General features: G+C 38.2%; 1 protein-coding gene across 1 annotated transcript; it reads left to right on the top strand.

The window, feature by feature from the left end:
* Positions 1 to 1,535: 1,535 nt before the first annotated feature.
* Positions 1,536 to 23,057, top strand: LOC140160689 (uncharacterized). Its single transcript, XM_072183977.1, is given in 6 exon segments — positions 1,536 to 1,670; positions 8,937 to 9,208; positions 9,733 to 9,918; positions 19,327 to 20,494; positions 20,497 to 20,999; positions 22,018 to 23,057. Coding segments are annotated over 5 exon segments (2,643 nt in total). The 5' UTR covers positions 1,536 to 1,670; positions 8,937 to 8,980; the 3' UTR covers positions 22,576 to 23,057.
* The last annotated feature ends 263 nt before the right edge of the window (positions 23,058 to 23,320 follow it).

Here is a 23,320-nt window from a genome sequence, read left to right on the forward strand (position 1 = left end):
ATCAATCGCTGCCCTTTATTTACTTTTCTTATCATCTCGTTGGTGGCGCACTTACGCTGTTTTTTCTGGCCAGGTGGCACAGGACCACAAATAACGAAGCAAGAAAGCAAGGTCAAATAATATATGATATATGGGGGATTTTTTGCAGGCCAAAAGGGGTTGGGGCAAGGTTTTTTTTTGTGGGGGAATTAAGGCACGGTTGAGGGGGTGGGGGGTACACATGCGGGGATGTGGGGGGGGGCACTGGGGCAGGCTAGGAGAATTACACCGCAAAGGAGTTGGTTTGCTAGCTCACTCCCGAAAAAGAAATTTCACCCTAAAACTTAACCCTATAAAATCAACCACAAAAGAAAATTTCAACACCTAATACACCGTACATTTGTAAAATTGAAAATTGGCCCGGTAAAATTTCACCTTTATTTTGGGCAAAAATAGTGCATTAACAATTGAAATCGGTCTGGTAAAACAAAAGGCCTACATTTTCTTTTGCTTAAGATGAATTGTGTAAAACAGGGATGTGAGATCGAGAGTAGGCCTATAGGCCTACTCTCACATCCCTGGTGTTTAAATTGTAATCATATTTTGTCAGGAGTGATATTATAATATTGAATAGGCACATACGTGGAACTTAACTAAATTTAGATTAAACTTGAGCAACTTGAACAAGTTGGGCCGGGGCTATAGAAAGTGAGTGCTTTTATTAAGCACCGTCACTCACCATTTATAGTGACCGACTGTTTTGATGTGTTATGTATGGATATAGAGAATCTTTTAAACAAATTGTGAGCATGGTGAGTGCAAAAAAAAACCACTTGGAAATACTAATTTAAAACCATAATGTACGATTCGACTGTTTAATTTGTTATTCCATACTCAAAATACTGAAATAATACTAATATAGGCCTAATATAATATAATGTCGATAAGGTTTCAGTCAATTTTGAGCTGAAATAACAAAGCTTTGTATAAGAAACCATTATTTTGGCCGTTACAGCAGTTCTATAGGTTATAAAGTCATAATTCATGAATTACACCGTCTGTAAAATGTAAATCCAAGTGTTTAGGGTTTCTGTAATACTTTTTTTTATCATGACATCATGCGGCATTTAATTTTTCATTTACACAGTAAAGGTATGAGGAAAAACATCTAAACACCAAACTAACCACATAAAGACAAAGAGTAAACACATGAGAGTATTTAGATTCTAACATTCGATTCAACGTGTTTACTTTCATATTGTTCAAAAAGAAAAATTAATGTTTTTTGTAAACAATTGATGTGTTTACTTTCTAAACGATTTTGAAAGGCCTATAAAGTGCCAAAAATCGCTTACCCCTTTTCGACCCCTTTTGACCTGCCAAAATTGCTTGCCCCGCTTTGCCTTGCCTTGCCAAAAAACAAAACAAACCAAAAACGGGCTCATTTATAGAAAGTGATATCAAATTCAAATTTCCCGCAAGTTTTTTGAAGTCTGTGCATGGTGGTTACGGGCTGTCAGCAAGTGTGATGATGACATTGACAGACCGTAGTTCGAGAAAAAATCAACACGAAGCCTGCATTCATTAATCATCATAATGAAACGACAAAATGCATTAAATATTGTCATAATTCCTAATCATCGTATTGCAGGAAGCGTTTGTACCTTTAACCGATAAGAAGGCATAACAAGGTAGGTGAAATTGCAAGCATTTATGTATTTTAAAGGTATGTTTTTCACTGTCGTACATGCCCGTGCAGCGTGCATGCCGATTGATGATTGTTAGCTCGTTCACGTAGCGGTTTCGTTGTCCCACTGGCCTACTTCACGTGTAGATTGCCTGGCGATCGGAGTGTTATCGTCAGAGCACCTCGGACTAGATTGATGTACAGTCATGACAGTACATGCATGCATTTGGCAATTTGCAATGTTCAATCTCATAAATCGGTAAGCTTACCAAAAATGCCAAGCAATACCAGTACAGTAGGGTGGTCACATGAAAATTTCAAACCCACCCCTGCCCTGGAATTACTTTTTCTGTCAGGATTGTTCCTTCTGCAAAATGATTTAAAAAACCTTTTGAATCAACTCAATCGGACAATCCGTTGCGAAGATACAGCCTTTTAAAGATTCACATAATTGGCCATTTTACCCCATTTTAGGAAATTCCTGATTTTGTCATAAATTTGCATATATTCATGAAGCGATAATTGTGGGAATAAAGCCAAAGAAAGCATGAGATGTATTGTTTTTGTTTATTTAATGTTCATTTATGCAAATATTAAAAATCCAGAGTCATAATTGCTATATTTGCTTCTTTACAACATTTTTAAAATGGCTGAAATCACTCTTTTGGCAGGACTAAATATGTGTGATTTTCACCATTGAGGGCGCTATTATGTGCCAATTATGACCTTCAAAGGCCTGTATTTCCTAAACTACACAACCAAATTGTCTGATTTTTGCACAGGATTTTGCTCTGAGGGTCTAGATTGTAAAACTGAATATAGCATAATTGTACATCTTTGGGAAAATAGTTTTATATGATGACAAAAATTTATTTTGTGCGTAACTTTTTTATGAATAGAAAAAAAAAAATGCTATATTCACCTTCATTACGAGCAGAAAATTTTCTATCGAATTAGGTAGTCGGGTTTGCACAGAAGTTACCGTATTGGTCCGAGTATAGTCCCACCCGTTTTTTATGTGAAAATTTTTCACAATTGGGGGTGGGATTATACTCAATTAAAAAAAATGCATTCAAATTCAATGCATTTTGAAATCATTAATAGAGTATGACATGAATACAAATTATCAATTTTCATATTAAAAATACAAAATATCTTGAATTTTTTTTATTTTTTTTTATTTTTTAGGTCAACCATGAATGATCCTAGCATCTAGGTCTAGGTTCAGGGACACTCCAAAACCGAAAAAAAAAACTTAAAGGAAAAGAAAAAAAATTTTATTTTTTTTTTTTACAATTTCTGACATTTTTTGAAAAATGGGGGGTGGGATTATACTCGAACGTGGGACTATACTCGGACGAATACGGTACTAGGAGACAAATTATATGGAATTCAAAATGTCCAAAAGTTTTCCAACTGCTGCAGAATCTGTTACAATTTCCACCATACATTTGTGTATGTAGGCAGGGGTGGGTACACACAATAGCTAGCATTGTGGCCACCCTAATACCAGGGAATAAAAAAGACTGGGAAGTGATTCTACTATATAAAAGTAGTAAAGCTACCTATGGAAGCCGTCATTACCCTGCCATCGCATAGCACCAGGCATAGCCCTGGAACCGAACGCTGCCGCGATTTACTGAGTGTATTTTGCTAATTCATGAATAGCTGTATCCACTTGTTTTTTGCTCGAGAAGTCTAGCCAAGAATTTGCTCACCGATAGCTTCACATTCTAGGCTAGAGACCATTGCATTCAAAATCTAGTCGGATTCGCTGAAGCATGACATTCGCTGAAGCATGACACCGTGTAAAGCAATGGAAGTTCAGAGGTACCTAAGAAATCATCATTTTCTCACGGTTAGAACTAGTACAGGGAACCCATACCATAGTAGCTCTGCACAACGGTATGGGATGAAGTGTATACAAAAAGCTGGTGCAACACAATTGCATGATTTCAATTAGAGTTTACACTAAAAAATACAAGGCTCCTGTACATAGCTTAAATAGTTGCATGTTTGTCATAATATTAATTATGGTACACAGCTTCTTGTACTTCTTGCCTAAGCGTCTATGCTTGAAATTGTAATAAAGTTTTCTAACGTGAAACGGTAAGAAAACAAATTTGACCCCACGCGGAAGCAATTCCGGTTCATACCGATCGGGTCTGTGTTTTCCCGGGTGTTGCCATAGCTGCGTGACAGCATCGTGTGTTGACCAATGAGAGCTGCCCTCTCGTCAGCGCTGGTCACCGTCGTGGTGATTTGTTTTCATTACATTATTGGTTTCCAGAATGGATAGACGAAAAATTTTAATTCCCACCCACCTCTCCCAATTAAAGGGGAGCCTATGTGTTTGTCAAAAATGTTAATGCAAGGACTTTATTTCAAGCAAATCATAAGTTGTTTTTAAAAAAAGGCAGGTACTGCTTTCCTTACATAATTAAGGAAAACAAATTAAATAGTTGCATGATATATAGCATGCTTTAGGCATGCTATTTGAGCACAAATAATTATATTGGTAAAGAAAATTTTTATGGGATTTGGATTCTTCAGTCGGGTATTCACTGTAGAACAGAAATTGGGTTGAGTATTTTTACTTTTATCTTGGAATCCCATGAGGATTTGTATTCATTTCCCCTGGATTTGCTTTGGGATTCAGATTCCTCAGTAGTGTTACTGTGGAACAGAAATTGGGTTGAGCATTTTGCTTTCATCTTGGAATCTCAAATATCCTTGTTGAATGTTGATATAAAATAGCAAATAAATGATAAGCTCCCGACATGCGCGGTCAAAATTCATTATAATGCTATTTTTTATATAGCAGCATAAAATTTAACTGCAGCTTATTGCATTATTACAACAGATCTGTTTTCAAAAAATTCTAACATAGAAAGGAGTCCTCAGAGAAGACAGACTTATCGATCAAGAGTTAAACATGTCATGTTTAATTACATATAATACTTAGAGGACAAGCTATATATACATATATGTATTTAAAAACAAGGAGATGTTTGTTTTCTTTTATCTTGCATCTTCCACTTATATGCACCTGTATCTCTATATTTCATATTAATATCAGTCATTGTAGCTTCCAGGTATTGTTACCTCGAGGCTTAACTCCAAGGAATGTGCCTTCGGAGCAATCGACTGTATTAGACTATAGGCCATGCGTCTCTACGGTCCTTGGTTTTCCACTTTCGTTGTCCACTCTTGGGCAGAACATGAAAACACAACAAATCAAGAGTTAAGATATGTCTGAATTAATATCCAAAAAGTTCCCACGTTTTACTTTACTCGTTTAGGAGTTATTTGGGGTTAAAAATGTGTTTTTCGTGATTTTTGCCCATTTTTGCCCAAAAATGTCAAATATTAAAATAGCTGTAACTTTCAAAATAAATTGAGTAGAAATTTCATTTCTATTGTAGATGTTACATATCACATGGATGTCTAACACTGGTGAATGAAAATGTCACAGCACAACTCTAAAATATAAAAAAATGGCAAAAACCATATTTTTGTGCTATTTTGGCCATTTTTGAGCTAAAAATGTAATTTTTGCATGGGGAAAAAAATAAATATATGCTTTTTTGATTAAAAAAATATGTCATTATGTCAACCTAGTTATTCTGAACAAAAAAGTTAATGATGGTGAATGTCTGTGACCTATAGTTTTTAATCTATGGCCCTTTCAAATTCACATATGGACTAAAATAGCATGTTTTTGTTCAATATTTCCAATATTACGCCAAAAATGGTCCTTTACGGCCATTTTAACCAACTTGTTAGTTTTTGGAAAGTGGGAACTTCACTTAATAATATGAACATGTAATTGTACTTTAATGTTAAGCTATTTCAAGATCCACTGGTATGCCCACTACCGAGGTAGCAGCAATTTTATCTACTTTCAATGCAGTAAAATGATGACTAAAATGATTTTGCTGCATTGAAATTAGTAAAATTGACCAATATAATTGCTGCTGCCATGGAAACCGAGCTGCCAGTGGATCTACAACGAGCTTAAAATGAAAGTACTATAATATTCATAATATATGTGAAGTTCCCACTTTCCAAACACTGAAAATTTTGTTAAAATTACAGAAAAGTATTTTCAGCCTAATATTGGAAAAATTGACAAAAACATGCTATTTTAGTCCATATGTGAATTTGAAAGGGCCATAGATCAAAAACTATAGCTCACAGCCATTCACCATCATTAACTTTTTTGTTCAGAATAACTAGGTTACTATAATGACATATTTTTTAAATCAAGAAAATATATATTTATTTTTTTCCCATGCAAAAATTACATTTTTAGGTCAAAAATGGCCAAAAATAGCACAAAAATATGGTTTTTGCCATTTTTTTATATTTTAGAGTTGTGCTGTGACATTTTTATTCACCAGTGATGGAAATCCATGTGACGTGTAACATCTACAATAGAAATGAAATTTCTACTCAATTTATTTTTAAAGTTACAGCTATTTTAATATTTGACATTTTTAGAAAAAAATGGAAAAAATCACGAAAAACACATTTTTAACCCCAAATAACTCCTAAATGAGTAAAGTAAAACGTGGGAACTTTTTGGATATTAATTCAGACATATATTTACTCTTGATTTGTTATGTTTTCATGTTCTGCCCAAGAGTGGACTACTGAAGTGAAAGATAAATGCCAATGTCTCATAGTCTATATGCACTAATTATATAATGAAAAGCTGATAGAGTGGAAAGTTTCGGCCATTATAAAAATCCCTTTGACGGGTTATTTGTGGGCTATACGTTCCTCAGTAATGCTTACTGTAGAATAGAAATTGGGTTGAGCATTTTGCTCTTATTCTGGAGTTCCCCTTTGAATTTGCGATTGGGATTCAGATTCTCCGGTCGGGTGTTTACTGGAGAACAGAAATTGGGTTGAGTATTTTTACTTTTATCTTGGAATCCCATCCTTTTGATTTTTCCCTTTTTGAACTTGCTTGATTTGGGATTCATAATTCCTCAGTTGGGTGTTTACTGTCAAACAGAAATTGGGTTGAGTATTTTACTTTTATCTTGGAATCCCATCCTTTCTGATTTCATTCCAGGGTTGTATACAAACCCTTTGCTTGTAATGATATAATGGCTGAAATCTTTGTTTATGAAAATAAAATTATTGTCTATCCTGATGGCCAATAAGTATTGCTAAAAATTGCTGTTGCCTTGTGTGTCATTGTCTCCGTCTGGGGTTAATTATTACTTCATTATTTATCCAGAATAAATAAGAATTCATAATAGCAAATGATGCACATCGGCGCACCAAAACTGAGATGGCACTTCAGTGCAAACTTAAATAGGGCAGCGTAATCTGAAAATGTCATACCGATAAATGATGTGGCTGTTCATTGCCCGGTTTTTTAAGTTTGCGTTGCGAACTAGGTTAGAACGTGCTAGGACATTCAAAACACAATTTTTCTTAAAGTTTGTGATATATTCTACCCTAAAACCACCATTTTTTTGGTAGTTGAGCGGCTCGATTTCTCGCAGTGGTGCATTGAACATGATGTAAACCATACCAAAGCCTACATCTCAGCGCTTCTATGCTGTGACATCATTTGGCGCATGGAACGAAAAAACCTTCCTAAAATGTCAGAATAGTAATTATATTTTTTATTATTTTTTGCTTGGATGATAAGAAAAACATCCACAGAGCGCAACTATCACCAAAAAATGGGCACATCAGCCTTCATTTTGAACTTTTTTTCCATTAAAATGCACCTGGCATGGTCAGTAAATAAAAACACTGGTTGTTATTTCTTCAGTCAGATAGGGTTGGATCTGATTTAGTGGTGTGATCTCATAATATGGTACGAGTGGATATTCATACATAGTGGTAGATAAAATGATTTTAAAAGAGTTTAACTTCAACACTACGCTATTTTTCGCTCACCTGTAATGTTTTAGCTAGTTCGACTAGCGTCTTTAGCAGATGGTGATGCTGTGATGATATCTTGTCTACGATCGAGACATCCTTCACTGATGACGTCATAGGATGATACGATGTACTGCCACCCCCCTGGGCATCAGCAGCAGGTTGTCCCAGATAGAGTTCTGGAAGCTGTACACATACATTTGTAAGAACTCAGAAACCGAGACTGAATCGTGATAAAGGACTCGAAATAGACCCCTGAAGCTCATGGGGTTTATTCATTGTAAATGGCCTAGGACAGCTCTTGTTTTACATAAATTTGTATTACCATATACATTTGCAATTTTGCATTAACCCTACATATGTTGCTTTTACATGGCATAGAAACAGTTATGTAACAATTGTGGTTAATGATCAATGGAAAATAATAAACAAAAATGAATCTACCACCATGACCATTGACCACTAGCAATTAGTGACGACTGAAGTTAGATTTCCCTGATCATGCTCACTGAATCTAGCTCTTTTTAATTTTTTTTTTTGTGGCCATGTGTTGGTTATTCCAATTTTGCATTTGTGGGCTATTCATAACATAATTATATATGTACTTTATATTAGGCCATATGCTGTAATTTTGTTCTGTTAATAGCAATTAACATAACATGTACAATTGTACATGTACAAATTTGACAATATTTTTGCTAAGCGAATGAATTTGCAAGAAATTTTGTGCACACAAACATGTAGCCAGAGGTTTCCTGTGGTATAAAAATCTCTACATCTGGAAAACTTCGAGAAAATTGTGAGATAAATTTACACTGAAAAATGAATGCACATAGCAGCTCTGAGATATGCTGGTACTTTTATTTTGGCCTATGGGGGAAAATGAAGCAAAATATGTGTATAAATAAATGTATAATTAAAGACAGAGATAAAAAGAATTTATTGCGTCTGATGTCACTGTCAATTACGATCCTTGATTGATTTACACATGTTAATAGCGCGTAAAAGGAAGACTGATCAATCTGGTGCTGATCGGAGAAAAGGAATAACAGCAAATGGCGAAAAATTACGTACTTTTACAAGACAAAAGCAGCTTTTCTAGGCATTGTTGACATGGTGCCTTCGCCAAAGAAAGTTTCCTACTATAAATACCTAACTTTTGAGATGGTTTGCATGTTTGAAGGTGCAAAATTAAAGATAAGGTGCCCGGTTATACTGCTGCTTCAAGCAAGTCATCATCACGATTCAAGACCACAGTTTGTAAACAAGCCGTGCTCGAGTTTGATTGACAGATGACGTTAGACGCGATAAATTCTTTTTATCTCCGTCTTTAATTATAATAAATGTATTATTGTTTTTGCAGTCTTGGCAGTTCACCTGCAGGCATCTTGTACTTGGGTATTATTGATGGGTGGCTATAGTCCTAGTGATATTAGCATGATGAGGAGAAGACGTCTCAAGCAGAGAATATGTAACAGAGCGTTCTTACTGGAGTTCACTGTGCTGGTCTTAACCATCATACTGTTCATCCTACTAGTTGAAAGTTACTGGGAGAGTTCTGTATCACCAAGTGGGAAATTCTCGAGTAGTCGCTTTGGAAGTTTGAGAGACAAAATACAGCAACTAAGTTTGGTCGTAAGTACAAGTACATCTTTTGTGTAGCTAGCTTTATACAGGGCCATCACTAGAAAAGAAGGGGAAAAGAGGGGGAGGGGAGAGAGGGAGGGTGGGAGGGGGGTAGAAAGGGGTGAGAGTATGAGATCGTCTCTCACATCACATGAGATAGAGCTAGTTGAGTGTAGATTTTTGTGTGTGGATCTCTATGGCTTCCCTGAGTTCCCTGTTCCAGAAATGATCTTCCCTACCAATGACTTGCACATTGTCAAGACTGATGTCTTGTCCGTGATCAGATGTGTGTTCACCGACTGCTGTTGGGGGAGGGTGGGCTGTGGTTCTAGTGTGTTCTTTGAACCTATTTGCCAAGAGCTTTGTAGACTGGTCTCACCAACATAAGCGTTCTCACAATCGAAATAAGATTATTGGTGGGATACAGAACATTGTTACTCTGTATTAGTACATTTTCATGCAAAAACAATTCTTTAAATGAAAAAGAAAGATAATCATTTGTCATTTTTCCATTTTTTCTGCACAAAATACAGGGTCTTTCACCCAATCAAGCATGCAAGGTACCACGTTTTGACCCGACTACCAAACCAAACCCACAAGTATCATGCAAACGAGTGAAGCCATTATGGAACTCATGCAAGATTGCAAACGAGATATTTTTCACCACACCAACAGAGACCTGTTCTCATCAAAGCACTCATGATATCTGTGAGATAAAGGTTTGTTGCATGTTATTAGAGCACTGCTCTCACCAAAATACTCATAATATCTGTGAGATAAAGGTTTGCTGCTTGTTATTAGAGTCCTGCTCTCACCAAAACACTCATGATATCTGCGAGATTAAGGTTTGCTGCTTGTTATTAGAGTCCTGCTCTCACCAAAACACTCATGATATCTGTGAGATTAAGGTTTGCTGCTTGTTATTAGAGTCCTGCTCTCACCAAAACACTCATGATATCTGCGAGATTAAGGTTTGCTGCTTGTTATTAGAGTCTTGCTCTCACCAAAATACTCATGATATCTGTGAGATAAAGGTTTGTTGCCTGTTATTAGAGTCCTGCTCTCACCAAAACACTCATGATATCTGCGAGATTAAGGTTTGTTGCATGTTATTAGAGTCCTGCTCTCAACAAAATACTCATAATATCTGTGAGATAAAGGTTTGCTGCTTGTTATTAGAGTCCTGCTCTCACCAAAACACTCATGATATCTGTGAGATTAAGGTTTGTTGCCTGTTATTAGAGTCCTGCTCTCACCAAAACACTCATGATATCTGTGAGATAAAGGTTTGTTGCCTGTTATTAGAGTCCTGGTCTCATCAAAATACTCATGATATCTGTGAGATAAAGGTGTGTTGCCTGTTATTAGAGTCCTGCTCTCACCAAAACACTCATGATATCTGTGAGATAAAGGTTTGTTGCCTGTTATTAGAGTCCTGTTCTCACCAAAACACTCATGATATCTGTGAGATAAAGGTTTGTTGCCTGTTATTAGAGTCCTGCTCTCACCAAAACACTCATGATATCTGTGAGATTAAGGTTTGTTGCCTGTTTTTAGAGCCCTGCTCTCACCAAAACACTCATAATATCTGTGAGATAAAGGTTTGCTGCTTGTTATTAGAGTCCTGCTCTCACCAAAACACTCATGATATCTGCGAGATTAAGGTTTGCTGCTTGTTATTAGAGTCCTGGTCTCATCAAAATACTCATGATATCTGTGAGATTAAGGTTTGTTGCCTGTTATTAGAGTCCTGGTCTCACCAAAACACTCATGATATCTGTGAGATTAAGGTTTGTTGCATGTTATTAGAGCCCTGCTCTCACCAAAACACTCATGATATCTGTGAGATTAAGGTTTGTTGCCTGTTATTAGAGTCCTGGTCTCACCAAAACACTCATGATATCTGTGAGATTAAGGTTTGTTGCCTGTTATTAGAGTCCTGGTCTCATCAAAATACTCATGATATCTGTGAGATAAAGGTTTGTTGCCTGTTATTAGAGTCCTGCTCTCACAAAAACACTCATGATATCTGTGAGATAAAGGTTTGTTGCCTGTTATTAGAGTCCTGCTCTCACCAAAACACTCATGATATCTGTGAGATTAAGGTTTGTTGCCTGTTATTAGAGCCCTGCTCTCACCAAAACACTCATAATATCTGTGAGATTAAGGTTTGTTGCCTGTTATTAGAGCCCTGCTCTCACCAAAACACTCAAGATATCTGTGAGATAAAGGCTTGTTGCCCATTATTAGAGCCATGCTCTCAACAAAACACTCATATCTGTTTTGTTCTTGTTATTAGAGCCCTGCTCTCACCAAAACAGTCATGATATCTGTGAGATAAAGGTTTGTTGCCTGTTATTAGAGTCCTGCTCTCACCAAAACACTCATGATATCTGCGAGATTAAGGTTTGTTGCATGTTATTAGAGTCCTGGTCTCATCAAAATACTCATGATATCTGTGAGATAAAGGTTTGTTGCCTGTTATTAGAGTCCTGGTCTCACCAAAACACTCATGATATCTGTGAGATTAAGGTTTGTTGCATGTTATTAGAGCCCTGCTCTCACCAAAACACTCATGATATCTGTGAGATTAAGGTTTGTTGCCTGTTATTAGAGTCCTGGTCTCACCAAAACACTCATGATATCTGTGAGATTAAGGTTTGTTGCCTGTTATTAGAGTCCTGGTCTCATCAAAATACTCATGATATCTGTGAGATAAAGGTTTGTTGCCTGTTATTAGAGTCCTGCTCTCACCAAAACACTCATGATATCTGTGAGATTAAGGTTTGTTGCCTGTTATTAGAGCCCTGCTCTCACCAAAACACTCATGATATCTGTGAGATAAAGGTTTGTTGCCTGTTATTAGAGTCCTGCTCTCACCAAAACACTCATGATATCTGTGAGATTAAGGTTTGTTGCATGTTTATTAGAGCCCTGTTCTCACCAAAACACTCATGATATCTGTGAGATAAAGGTTTGTTGCCTGTTATTAGAGTCCTGCTCTCACCAAAACACTCATGATATCTGTGAGATAAAGGTTTGTTGCCTGTTATTAGAGTCCTGGTCTCATCAAAATACTCATGATTGAGATTAAGGTTTGTTGCATGTTATTAGAGCCCTGTTCTCACCAAAACACTCATGATATCTGTGAGATAAAGGTTTGTTGCCTGTTATTAGAGTCCTGCTCTCACCAAAACACTCATGATATCTGTGAGATAAAGGTTTGTTGCCTGTTATTAGAGTCCTGCTCTCACCAAAACACTCATGATATCTGTGAGATTAAGGTTTGTTGCATGTTATTAGAGCCCTGTTCTCACCAAAACACTCATGATATCTGTGAGATTAAGGTTTGTTGCCTGTTATTAGAGTCCTGGTCTCATCAAAATACTCATGGTATCTGTGAGATTAAGGTTTGTTGCCTGTTATTAGAGTCCTGCTCTCACCAAAACACTCATGATATCTGCGAGATAAAGGTTTGCTGCCTGTTATTAGAGTCCTGCTCTCACCAAAACACTCATGATATCTGTGAGATTAAGGTTTGTTGCATGTTATTAGAGTCCTGCTCTCACCAAAACACTCATGATATCTGTGAGATAAAGGTTTGTTGCCTGTTATTAGAGTCCTGCTCTCACCAAAACACTCATGATATCTGTGAGATAAAGGTTTGTTGCCTGTTATTAGAGCCCTGCTCTCACCAAAACACTCATGATATCTATGAAATAAAGGCTTGTTGCATGTTATTAGAGTCCTGCTCTCACCAAAACACTCATGATATCTGTGAGATAAAGGTTTGTTGCCTGTTATTAGAGTCCTGCTCTCACCAAAACACTCATGATATCTGTGCGATTAAGGTTTGTTGCATGTTATTAGAGCCCTGTTCTCACCAAAACACTCATGATATCTGTGAGATTAAGGTTTGTTGCCTGTTATTAGAGTCCTGCTCTCACCAAAACACTCATGATATCTGTGAAATAAAGGTTTGTTGCCTGTTATTAGAGCCCTGCTCTCACCAAAACACTCATGATATCTGTGAGATAAAGGTTTGTTGCCTGTTATTAGAGTCCTGCTCTCACCAAAACACTCATGATATCTGTGAAATAAAGGTTTGTTGCCTGTTATTAGAGTCCTGCTCTCACCAAAACACTCATGATATCTGTGAGATAAAGGTTTGTTGCCTGTTATTAGAGTCCTGCTCTCACCAAAACACTCATGATATCTGTGAGATTAAGGTTTGTTGCCTGTTATTAGAGTCCTGCTCTCACCAAAACACTCATGATATCTGTGAGATAAAGGTTTGTTGCCTGTTATTAGAGTCCTGCTCTCACCAAAACACTCATGATATCTGTGAGATTAAGGTTTGTTGCCTGTTATTAGAGTCCTGCTCTCACCAAAACACTCATGATATCTGTGAGATAAAGGTTTGTTGCCTGTTATTAGAGTCCTGCTCTCACCAAAACACTCATGATATCTGTGAGATTAAGGTTTGTTGCCTGTTATTAGAGTCCTGCTCTCACCAAAACACTCATGATATCTGTGAGATTAAGGTTTGTTGCCTGTTATTAGAGTCCTGCTCTCACCAAAACACTCATGATATCTGTGAGATTAAGGTTTGTTGCCTGTTATTAGAGTCCTGCTCTCACCAAAACACTCATGATATCTGTGAGATTAAGGTTTGTTGCCTGTTATTAGAGCCCTGCTCTCACCAAAACACTCATGATATCTGTGAGATAAAGGTTTGTTGCCTGTTATTAGAGTTCTGCTCTCACCAAAACACTCATGATATCTGTGAGATAAAGGTTTGTTGCCTGTTATTAGAGTCCTGCTCTCACCAAAACACTCATGATATCTGTGAGATTAAGGTTTGTTGCCTGTTATTAGAGTCCTGCTCTCACCAAAACACTCATGATATCTGTGAGATTAAGGTTTGTTGCCTGTTATTAGAGTCCTGGTCTCATCAAAATACTCATGATATCTGTGAGATTAAGGTTTGTTGCCTGTTATTAGAGCCCTGCTCTCACCAAAACACTCATGATATCTGTGAGATAAAGGTTTGTTGCCTGTTATTAGAGTCCTGCTCTCACCAAAACACTCATGATATCTGTGAGATTAAGGTTTGTTGCCTGTTATTAGAGCCCTGCTCTCACCAAAACACTCATGATATCTGTGAGATAAAGGTTTGTTGCCTGTTATTAGAGTCCTGCTCTCACCAAAACACTCATGATATCTGTGAGATAAAGGTTGTTGTTGCCTGTTATTAGAGTCCTGCTCTCACCAAAACACTCATGATATCTGTGAGATTAAGGTTTGTTGCCTGTTATTAGAGTCCTGCTCTCACCAAAACACTCATGATATCTGTGAGATTAAGGTTTGTTGCCTGTTATTAGAGTCCTGGTCTCATCAAAATACTCATGATATCTGTGAGATAAAGGTTTGTTGCCTGTTATTAGAGTCCTGCTCTCACCAAAACACTCATGATATCTGTGAGATTAAGGTTTGTTGCCTGTTATTAGAGCCCTGCTCTCACCAAAACACTCATGATATCTGTGAGATAAAGGTTTGTTGCCTGTTATTAGAGTCCTGCTCTCACCAAAACACTCATGATATCTGTGAGATTAAGGTTTGTTGCATGTTTATTAGAGCCCTGTTCTCACCAAAACACTCATGATATCTGTGAGATAAAGGTTTGTTGCCTGTTATTAGAGTCCTGCTCTCACCAAAACACTCATGATATCTGTGAGATAAAGGTTTGTTGCCTGTTATTAGAGTCCTGGTCTCATCAAAATACTCATGATTGAGATTAAGGTTTGTTGCATGTTATTAGAGCCCTGTTCTCACCAAAACACTCATGATATCTGTGAGATAAAGGTTTGTTGCCTGTTATTAGAGTCCTGCTCTCACCAAAACACTCATGATATCTGTGAGATAAAGGTTTGTTGCCTGTTATTAGAGTCCTGCTCTCACCAAAACACTCATGATATCTGTGAGATTAAGGTTTGTTGCATGTTATTAGAGCCCTGTTCTCACCAAAACACTCATGATATCTGTGAGATTAAGGTTTGTTGCCTGTTATTAGAGTCCTGGTCTCATCAAAATACTCATGGTATCTGTGAGATTAAGGTTTGTTGCCTGTTATTAGAGTCCTGCTCTCACCAAAACACTCATGATATCTGTGAGATTAAGGTTTGTTGCATGTTATTAGAGTCCTGCTCTCACCAAAACACTCATGATATCTGTGAGATAAAGGTTTGTTGCCTGTTATTAGAGTCCTGCTCTCACCAAAACACTCATGATATCTGTGAGATAAAGGTTTGTTGCCTGTTATTAGAGCCCTGCTCTCACCAAAACACTCATGATATCTATGAAATAAAGGCTTGTTGCATGTTATTAGAGTCCTGCTCTCACCAAAACACTCATGATATCTGTGAGATAAAGGTTTGTTGCCTGTTATTAGAGTCCTGCTCTCACCAAAACACTCATGATATTTGTGCGATTAAGGTTTGTTGCATGTTATTAGAGCCCTGTTCTCACCAAAACACTCATGATATCTGTGAGATTAAGGTTTGTTGCCTGTTATTAGAGTCCTGCTCTCACCAAAACACTCATGATATCTGTGAAATAAAGGTTTGTTGCCTGTTATTAGAGCCCTGCTCTCACCAAAACACTCATGATATCTGTGAGATAAAGGTTTGTTGCCTGTTATTAGAGTCCTGCTCTCACCAAAACACTCATGATATCTGTGAAATAAAGGTTTGTTGCCTGTTATTAGAGTCCTGCTCTCACCAAAACACTCATGATATCTGTGAGATAAAGGTTTGTTGCCTGTTATTAGAGTCCTGCTCTCACCAAAACACTCATGATATCTGTGAGATTAAGGTTTGTTGCCTGTTATTAGAGTCCTGCTCTCACCAAAACACTCATGATATCTGTGAGATAAAGGTTTGTTGCCTGTTATTAGAGTCCTGCTCTCACCAAAACACTCATGATATCTGTGAGATTAAGGTTTGTTGCCTGTTATTAGAGTCCTGCTCTCACCAAAACACTCATGATATCTGTGAGATAAAGGTTTGTTGCCTGTTATTAGAGTCCTGCTCTCACCAAAACACTCATGATATCTGTGAGATTAAGGTTTGTTGCCTGTTATTAGAGTCCTGCTCTCACCAAAACACTCATGATATCTGTGAGATTAAGGTTTGTTGCCTGTTATTAGAGTCCTGCTCTCACCAAAACACTCATGATATCTGTGAGATTAAGGTTTGTTGCCTGTTATTAGAGTCCTGCTCTCACCAAAACACTCATGATATCTGTGAGATTAAGGTTTGTTGCCTGTTATTAGAGCCCTGCTCTCACCAAAACACTCATGATATCTGTGAGATAAAGGTTTGTTGCCTGTTATTAGAGTCCTGCTCTCACCAAAACACTCATGATATCTGTGAGATAAAGGTTTGTTGCCTGTTATTAGAGTCCTGCTCTCACCAAACCACTTATGATATCTGTGAGATTAAGGTTTGTTGCCTGTTTTTAGAGCCCTGCTCTCACCAAAACACTCATGATATCTGTGAGATTAAGGTTTGTTGCCTGTTATTAGAGTCCTGCTCTCACCAAAACACTCATGATATCTGCGAGATAAAGGTTTGTTGCCTGTTATTAGAGCCCTGCTCTCACCAAAACACTCATGATATCTGTGAGATAAAGGTTTGTTGCCTGTTATTAGAGCCCTGCTCTCACCAAAACACTCATGATATCTGTGAGATAAAGGTTTGTTGCCTGTTATTAGAGCCCTGCTCTCACCAAAACACTCATGATATCTGTGAGATAAAGGTTTGTTGCCTGTTATTAGAGTCCTGCTCTCACCAAAACACTCATGATATCTGTGAGATTAAGGTTTGTTGCCTGTTATTAGAGCCCTGCTCTCACCAAAACACTCATGATATCTGTGAGATAAAGGTTTGTTGCCTGTTATTAGAGTCCTGCTCTCACCAAAACACTCATGATATCTGTGAGATAAAGGTTTGTTGCCTGTTATTAGAGTCCTGCTCTCACCAAAACACTCATGATATCTGTGAGATTAAGGTTTGTTGCCTGTTATTAGAGTCCTGCTCTCACCAAAACACTCATGATATCTGTGAGATTAAGGTTTGTTGCCTGTTATTAGAGTCCTGGTCTCATCAAAGCACTCATGATATCTGTGAGATTAAGGTTTGTTGCCTGTTATTAGAGCCCTGCTCTCACCAAAACACTCATGATATCTGTGAGATAAAGGTTTGTTGCCTGTTATTAGAGTCCTGCTCTCACCAAAACACTCATGATATCTGTGAGATAAAGGTTTGTTGCCTGTTATTAGAGTCCTGCTCTCACCAAAACACTCATGATATCTGTGAGATTAAGGTTTGTTGCCTGTTTTTAGAGTCCTGGTCTCATCAAAGCACTCATGATATCTGTGAGATTAAGGTTTGTTGCCTGTTATTAGAGCCCTGCTCTCACCAAAACACTCATGATATCTGTGAGATAAAGGTTTGTTGCCTGTTATTAGAGCCCTGCTCTCACCAAAACACTCATGATATCTGTGAGATTAAGGTTTGTTGCCTGTTATTAGAGCCCTGCTCTCACCAAAACACTCATGATATCTGTGAGATAAAGGTTTGTTGCCTGTTATTAGAGCCCTGCTCTCACCAAAACACTCATGATATCTATGAGATAAAGGTTTGTTGCCTGTTATTAGAGCCCTGCTCTCACCAAAACACTCATGATATCTGTGAGATTAAGGTTTGTTGCCTGTTTTTAGAGCCCTGCTCTCACCAAAACACTCATGATATCTGTGAGATAAAGGTTTGTTGCCTGTTATTAGAGTCCTGCTCTCACCAAAACACTCATGATATCTGTGAGATTAAGGTTTGTTGCCTGTTTTTAGAGCCCTGCTCTCACCAAAACACTCATGATATCTGTGAGATTAAGGTTTGTTGCCTGTTATTAGAGTCCTGCTCTCACCAAAACACTCATGATATCTCGAGATAAAGGTTTGTTGCCTGTTATTAGAGCCCTGCTCTCACCAAAACACTCATGATATCTGTGAGATAAAGGTTTGTTGCCTGTTATTAGAGCCCTGCTCTCACCAAAACACTCATGATATCTGTGAGATAAAGGTTTGTTGCCTGTTATTAGAGCCCTGCTCTCACCAAAACACTCATGATATCTGTGAGATAAAGGTTTGTTGCCTGTTATTAGAGTCCTGCTCTCACCAAAACACTCATGATATCTGTGAGATAAAGGTTTGTTGCCTGTTATTAGAGCCCTGCTCTCACCAAAACACTCATGATATCTGCGAGATAAAGGTTTGTTGCCTGTTATTAGAGCCCTGCTCTCACCAAAACACTCATGATATCTGTGAGATTAAGGTTTGTTGCCTGTTTTTAGAGCCCTGCTCTCACCAAAACACTCATGATATCTGTGAGATAAAGGTTTGTTGCCTGTTATTAGAGTCCTGCTCTCACCAAAACACTCATGATATCTCGTAGATTAAGGTTTGTTGCCTGTTATTAGAGCCCTGCTCTCACCAAAACACTCATGATATCTGTGAGATAAAGGTTTGTTGCCTGTTATTAGAGCCCTGCTCTCACCAAAACACTCATAATATCTGTGAGATTAAGGTTTGTTGCCTGTTTTTAGAGTCTTGCTCTCACCAAAACACTCATGATATCTGTGATATACCTTTTGAACTTGCAGACATTACAAAGAACAAAAATATCCAACATAATGATCAAACTCTTAGCATAGCTTCATATTCTACATGTATCATCTGCGAATAGATTTTCACAAACCTGGTCCAATAAGAGGAAATCAACAGCAGGGACTGCCTTTTGAGTGGAGTGAGAGCAATCACTCCTTTACAGCTCTTCTTAAATTGCATTTGCAAGAGCAATTTATAGCTCCTCTAGATGACTTGTTAAATTCTTTAATGTTTTAATGGCCACAGGCGCAAACAGCTATTCTTGAAGAGACCAGAAGAGCATTCTACACTCGCTTATCTCATTTTCAAAAGGCAGTTCCTGCAACAGTATCTTAGAAATGACATATTTGTTAGTCACGCTATTTAATAATGTTTTTTTTTCTCTGTTATGTTTTTTTTTCAGGATGTGAAAGGCAAACCGACAGTAAAGTGCTCTGCTTCCATCTGTCAGAGTTCAATCATCCTTGGGACCATCGATGTGAGCCAAGGAATCTTAATATGGACAAAGATTACAGATGTCATCGATTTAGAGGCCCACATCCAGAGCCTTGTGGCACAGCCCCCAGAAAAGCCCAACTTTGGATTTTGCTTTATCAAGTGTAGCCTCGAGGAGGAGGAAGAAGTGGTGATTGAACAAAAAGAGGAGGTTGATGAGGAGGATAGGAAGGAATTTGGAGGTATGCTTGCTGAGATGGAGGAACTCGAAAAGCAGGAGGATGCGTACTATGTTTATCAAGACAGCGACGCTAACATTGAAGATGACACACGCGTAAAGCAACTGTTACTGTTACCACCTCAGATAGACACGTCTGACCTGCCGAACACCAGAAGGCACAGTGGCGTTAACATCAATGTGATTTTGTTAGATTCGGTGTCTCACAGCCACTTTCTGCGCTCTATGCCAGCTACAGTACAATCATTGAAGAAGATTCAGAAGGATAAGATGGGGCATGTGTTTAGCTACAATTTGTTGCAAGCGTTAAAAGGCAGAACTTACGAAACGGAGCAAGCGCTATTCTCCGGTGTGATATACAATCCAAAGAAGCCATTTGGAACGCAGGACATGCCACCAGATCCCATCCACAGTGAGGCGTTACTCAAAAAATATAAACGAGGGGGATATGAGACTCTATGGACAGAGGATTTATGTTGGACATGGGAGTGGGGCATAGTAAAGAACCTTGTGGCACACTTGCCAAAAGAGAAGACCCATGCAAGGTGGGAAAAACTACAGGAGGCTCTTCGCAAAGCTGGTATTGACAGGCTTGATATGACGCTGTCAAGTTGTGAAGTGCTGAAAGCCAATGATCATAAAGACCCTTTCCATGGACCTAACGCAATATGTTACAATGGAAAATATCAACACAGTTATATTTTGTCCTACTTAGCTGATTTGCAGAAACAGTTAAAGAAAGTCGGAAAACCGTTCTTTCACTATATGGAAGTCAATGTTGCACATGACGACTACGGTCGGCGCGTACAAACTCTAGACGAAGATCTTGCCAATTACTTTCAATCTATATCAACTCAAGAAAACATGCTGACAATATTATTTGCCGATCACGGTAATGCGACGGAAAATTGTTCAAAAAAACAGACTAAGCCCGCATTGAAATGTTTCATCCAGTGCTCACAATACTAGCTTCAAAGAACATGCCCCAGTTATTAGGGGAAAAGAAAATGCAAGCATTGGCTCTGAACCAGGACCGGCTTGTCAGCATACTCGATGTTCATTATGCCCTCCAAACATTATCTCCAGGTGGCAGCATTGCCATAGCAAATGAGCATGCTCAGTATGATGTTGAACCAATGGGATTGTTATCACCAATTGATGTGAATAGAACATGTAACTCCATCCCAAGGATTCAGCCTAATGTTTGTATATGTGAAGCTTTTGATACTTACGTTGCCAATGACACTAAGCAGATGACGGTCGCGGAATTTGCTTTAGGAGAGATAAACAATGCGATACAAAGTCAGTTCAGAACTGCGCATCATGATGCAGAGACTGGGTTTGGTTCGTGTCAGAGACTGGTAGCAACATGGTTCAGTAATGTTCAGGAAAGTTATCATAAGGTAAGCAATTAGAGCCTGTGTTCTTGTGTGTGACAAACAAGAGGAGATTATGAACTGATACACACCTACCCTTATGAATTGACCTTTTCGGTAAATCTCATAAGCCTTTGTGAATACATTTGAGAACTCGTCATTTGATGTCACGCCGATCGAAGCCGATGCACACATTGTTTATCGAACACTGTTACTGCGCATTATAAGCCAGTGTGACGTCAAATGACAAGTTCTCAGGTGTACTTGCAAAGGCTTATGGGATTTACCGAAAAGGTCAATTGCAGTTACACTTCCCTGTCAAGCAGATGTGTCGTGCACAGAGAACAGTGTTGTGCAACAACTGCATTCCACTTGTGACAACTGCAGTCTGAGTATTTTACACATAGTGTAAAACTATACACCATAACCCATAACTCCTAATTCAAGAAAAATACAGAATATATTTTTTGAGGCAGGGGGGGGGGTTGGGTTATGAACTACTGTATATTATCCTGTTTTACCAAATGAAATTAACTCTAATCATTATCCTTTAGTTAATTGGAACTACTGGCAATAACATAAACAGTGAAATTTTGATCCACACGCAATCTCAGATTTTATTACAACTACATACCTAAAAATCTTTGAGGGGCACGGTGTCTTCTTCAGGAAATGTTACATTATGGCTTTAAAGGTGCAAATTATCACACATTTTTGGACTTTTTGAATAAATACTGGTGGTAAAAATTGTGCTTAAATAAATCTTGTCAACCAGAAAAACTCACTTTGGTTAGATATTAATACAGACATTGAAGCCAAATAAAAACCTTTGGCCTTCAGCTGGGTGGATGATTGAGGGTCATCCGAGGTCAATTGATGAGGAAGTTGCTTGATAACCCAATCCCAACAATACTTGAGGTACATTATTTTCAACTCTATCTGTGGCAAACCAATATAGTGGATTTAACATGGGGTGGGCAATTCTGAGTCTGGACTCTATTAATCTCTTTGATATTTTCACTATCAAACCTTTTTCTTTTGACAGGACACCATAACCACAAAGCTAGACATTCATGTACCAGGTGGCAAGAATGCAACCCAAGATGACGAAGTCTTCTTTGTTATCGTCCAGACATTCACGTCAAAACCTCACCTTATGAGTCTGCTCAGCTATGAACGCATGTCCAGTTACAGTCAATACGAAGCGTGCAAAGGCGAGGGCGTTAACACCAAACTCTGCATTTGCTCGGTGATTCAACCAATCAGCAGGCCCGATTACAATGCCATCCCATCGTGGCATTTAGAGTTTCCAGTTGCATTTGGGCACAAAAGTACTACTCAGAATGTCAACAACTGTCTGTATATATATGAACGAAGAACAACGTCGGGCATTACATTGGAGGCGTCCTTAGAGTGCGCGAAGAACTACTTTGTGTTAGAGGTTGATGCTGAAATTTTGACCAATGTTCATACATCCTTGCCGCTGCCAAGTCGTGTAAGAGTTAACCCTGGGGACATGGTATTTCTGATAGTGTTTATGCAGAATGACCAGGTCTTAGAATGGAATGTGGAATACACTATTAAATACGAACAACGGGTTTGAAGCAAGTCAAAAGTTTCAAAACATGGGACTTGCTGCCACAAAATGAACGTAAAGTCGCAATTTGGTAGTTTCGAGACATCCAAGCTGTCTGAGTTGATGTTCTTTGTTTGCCGTGCACATGTACAAGCCAGTATATCCTTCGTGAATGGCCCATTGTGCCCCCATTCACAAAAGACATACAGACATACTGGCTTGAACAGGTGCGTGTAAAACAAAGAACACTAATGCAGTCGGCAGAGCACTTCAAAACTATCAAACTTGCACATTTCTCTCATTTTGTGGAAGGAGGTATGTGTAATGCCAGTGGCGTAGATTTCTTTTTGACATTGGGGGGGATGGTGTTGAAAAAAATTCTTGAAGAATAGTGAATCCAGCACCTTTTGGCGACAGAATAAGTTGATGTTACAAATGCGCGGGAAGCGCGCAAAAATTTTTGCTATTTTGAAGCTAAACTGATGAAATATGGTGCAAAAGTTGAATAAATGCGCCTAAGCGCCGTAAAATTTGCACTTTTGGGGCTAAAATGGGCAAATGTGAGATAAATTTGGTCAGAAACCTATATTCAGGCGTCAACATTGGGGGGGATGATTGTATGGAGCATCCCCTGGCAAAATATTGGGGGGGGGGGGATAAATCCCCTCCCATCCCCCCGGGATCTACGCCTATGTGTAATGCCTTTATGTATGTACTTAACACCAATAGCCTTTTTTTTACTTTGTTTTTTTATTATTTTAAGCATAACTTT

This window comes from Amphiura filiformis, chromosome 9 (assembly GCF_039555335.1).
Source record: "Amphiura filiformis chromosome 9, Afil_fr2py, whole genome shotgun sequence".
NCBI lineage: Eukaryota > Metazoa > Echinodermata > Ophiuroidea > Amphilepidida > Amphiuridae > Amphiura > Amphiura filiformis.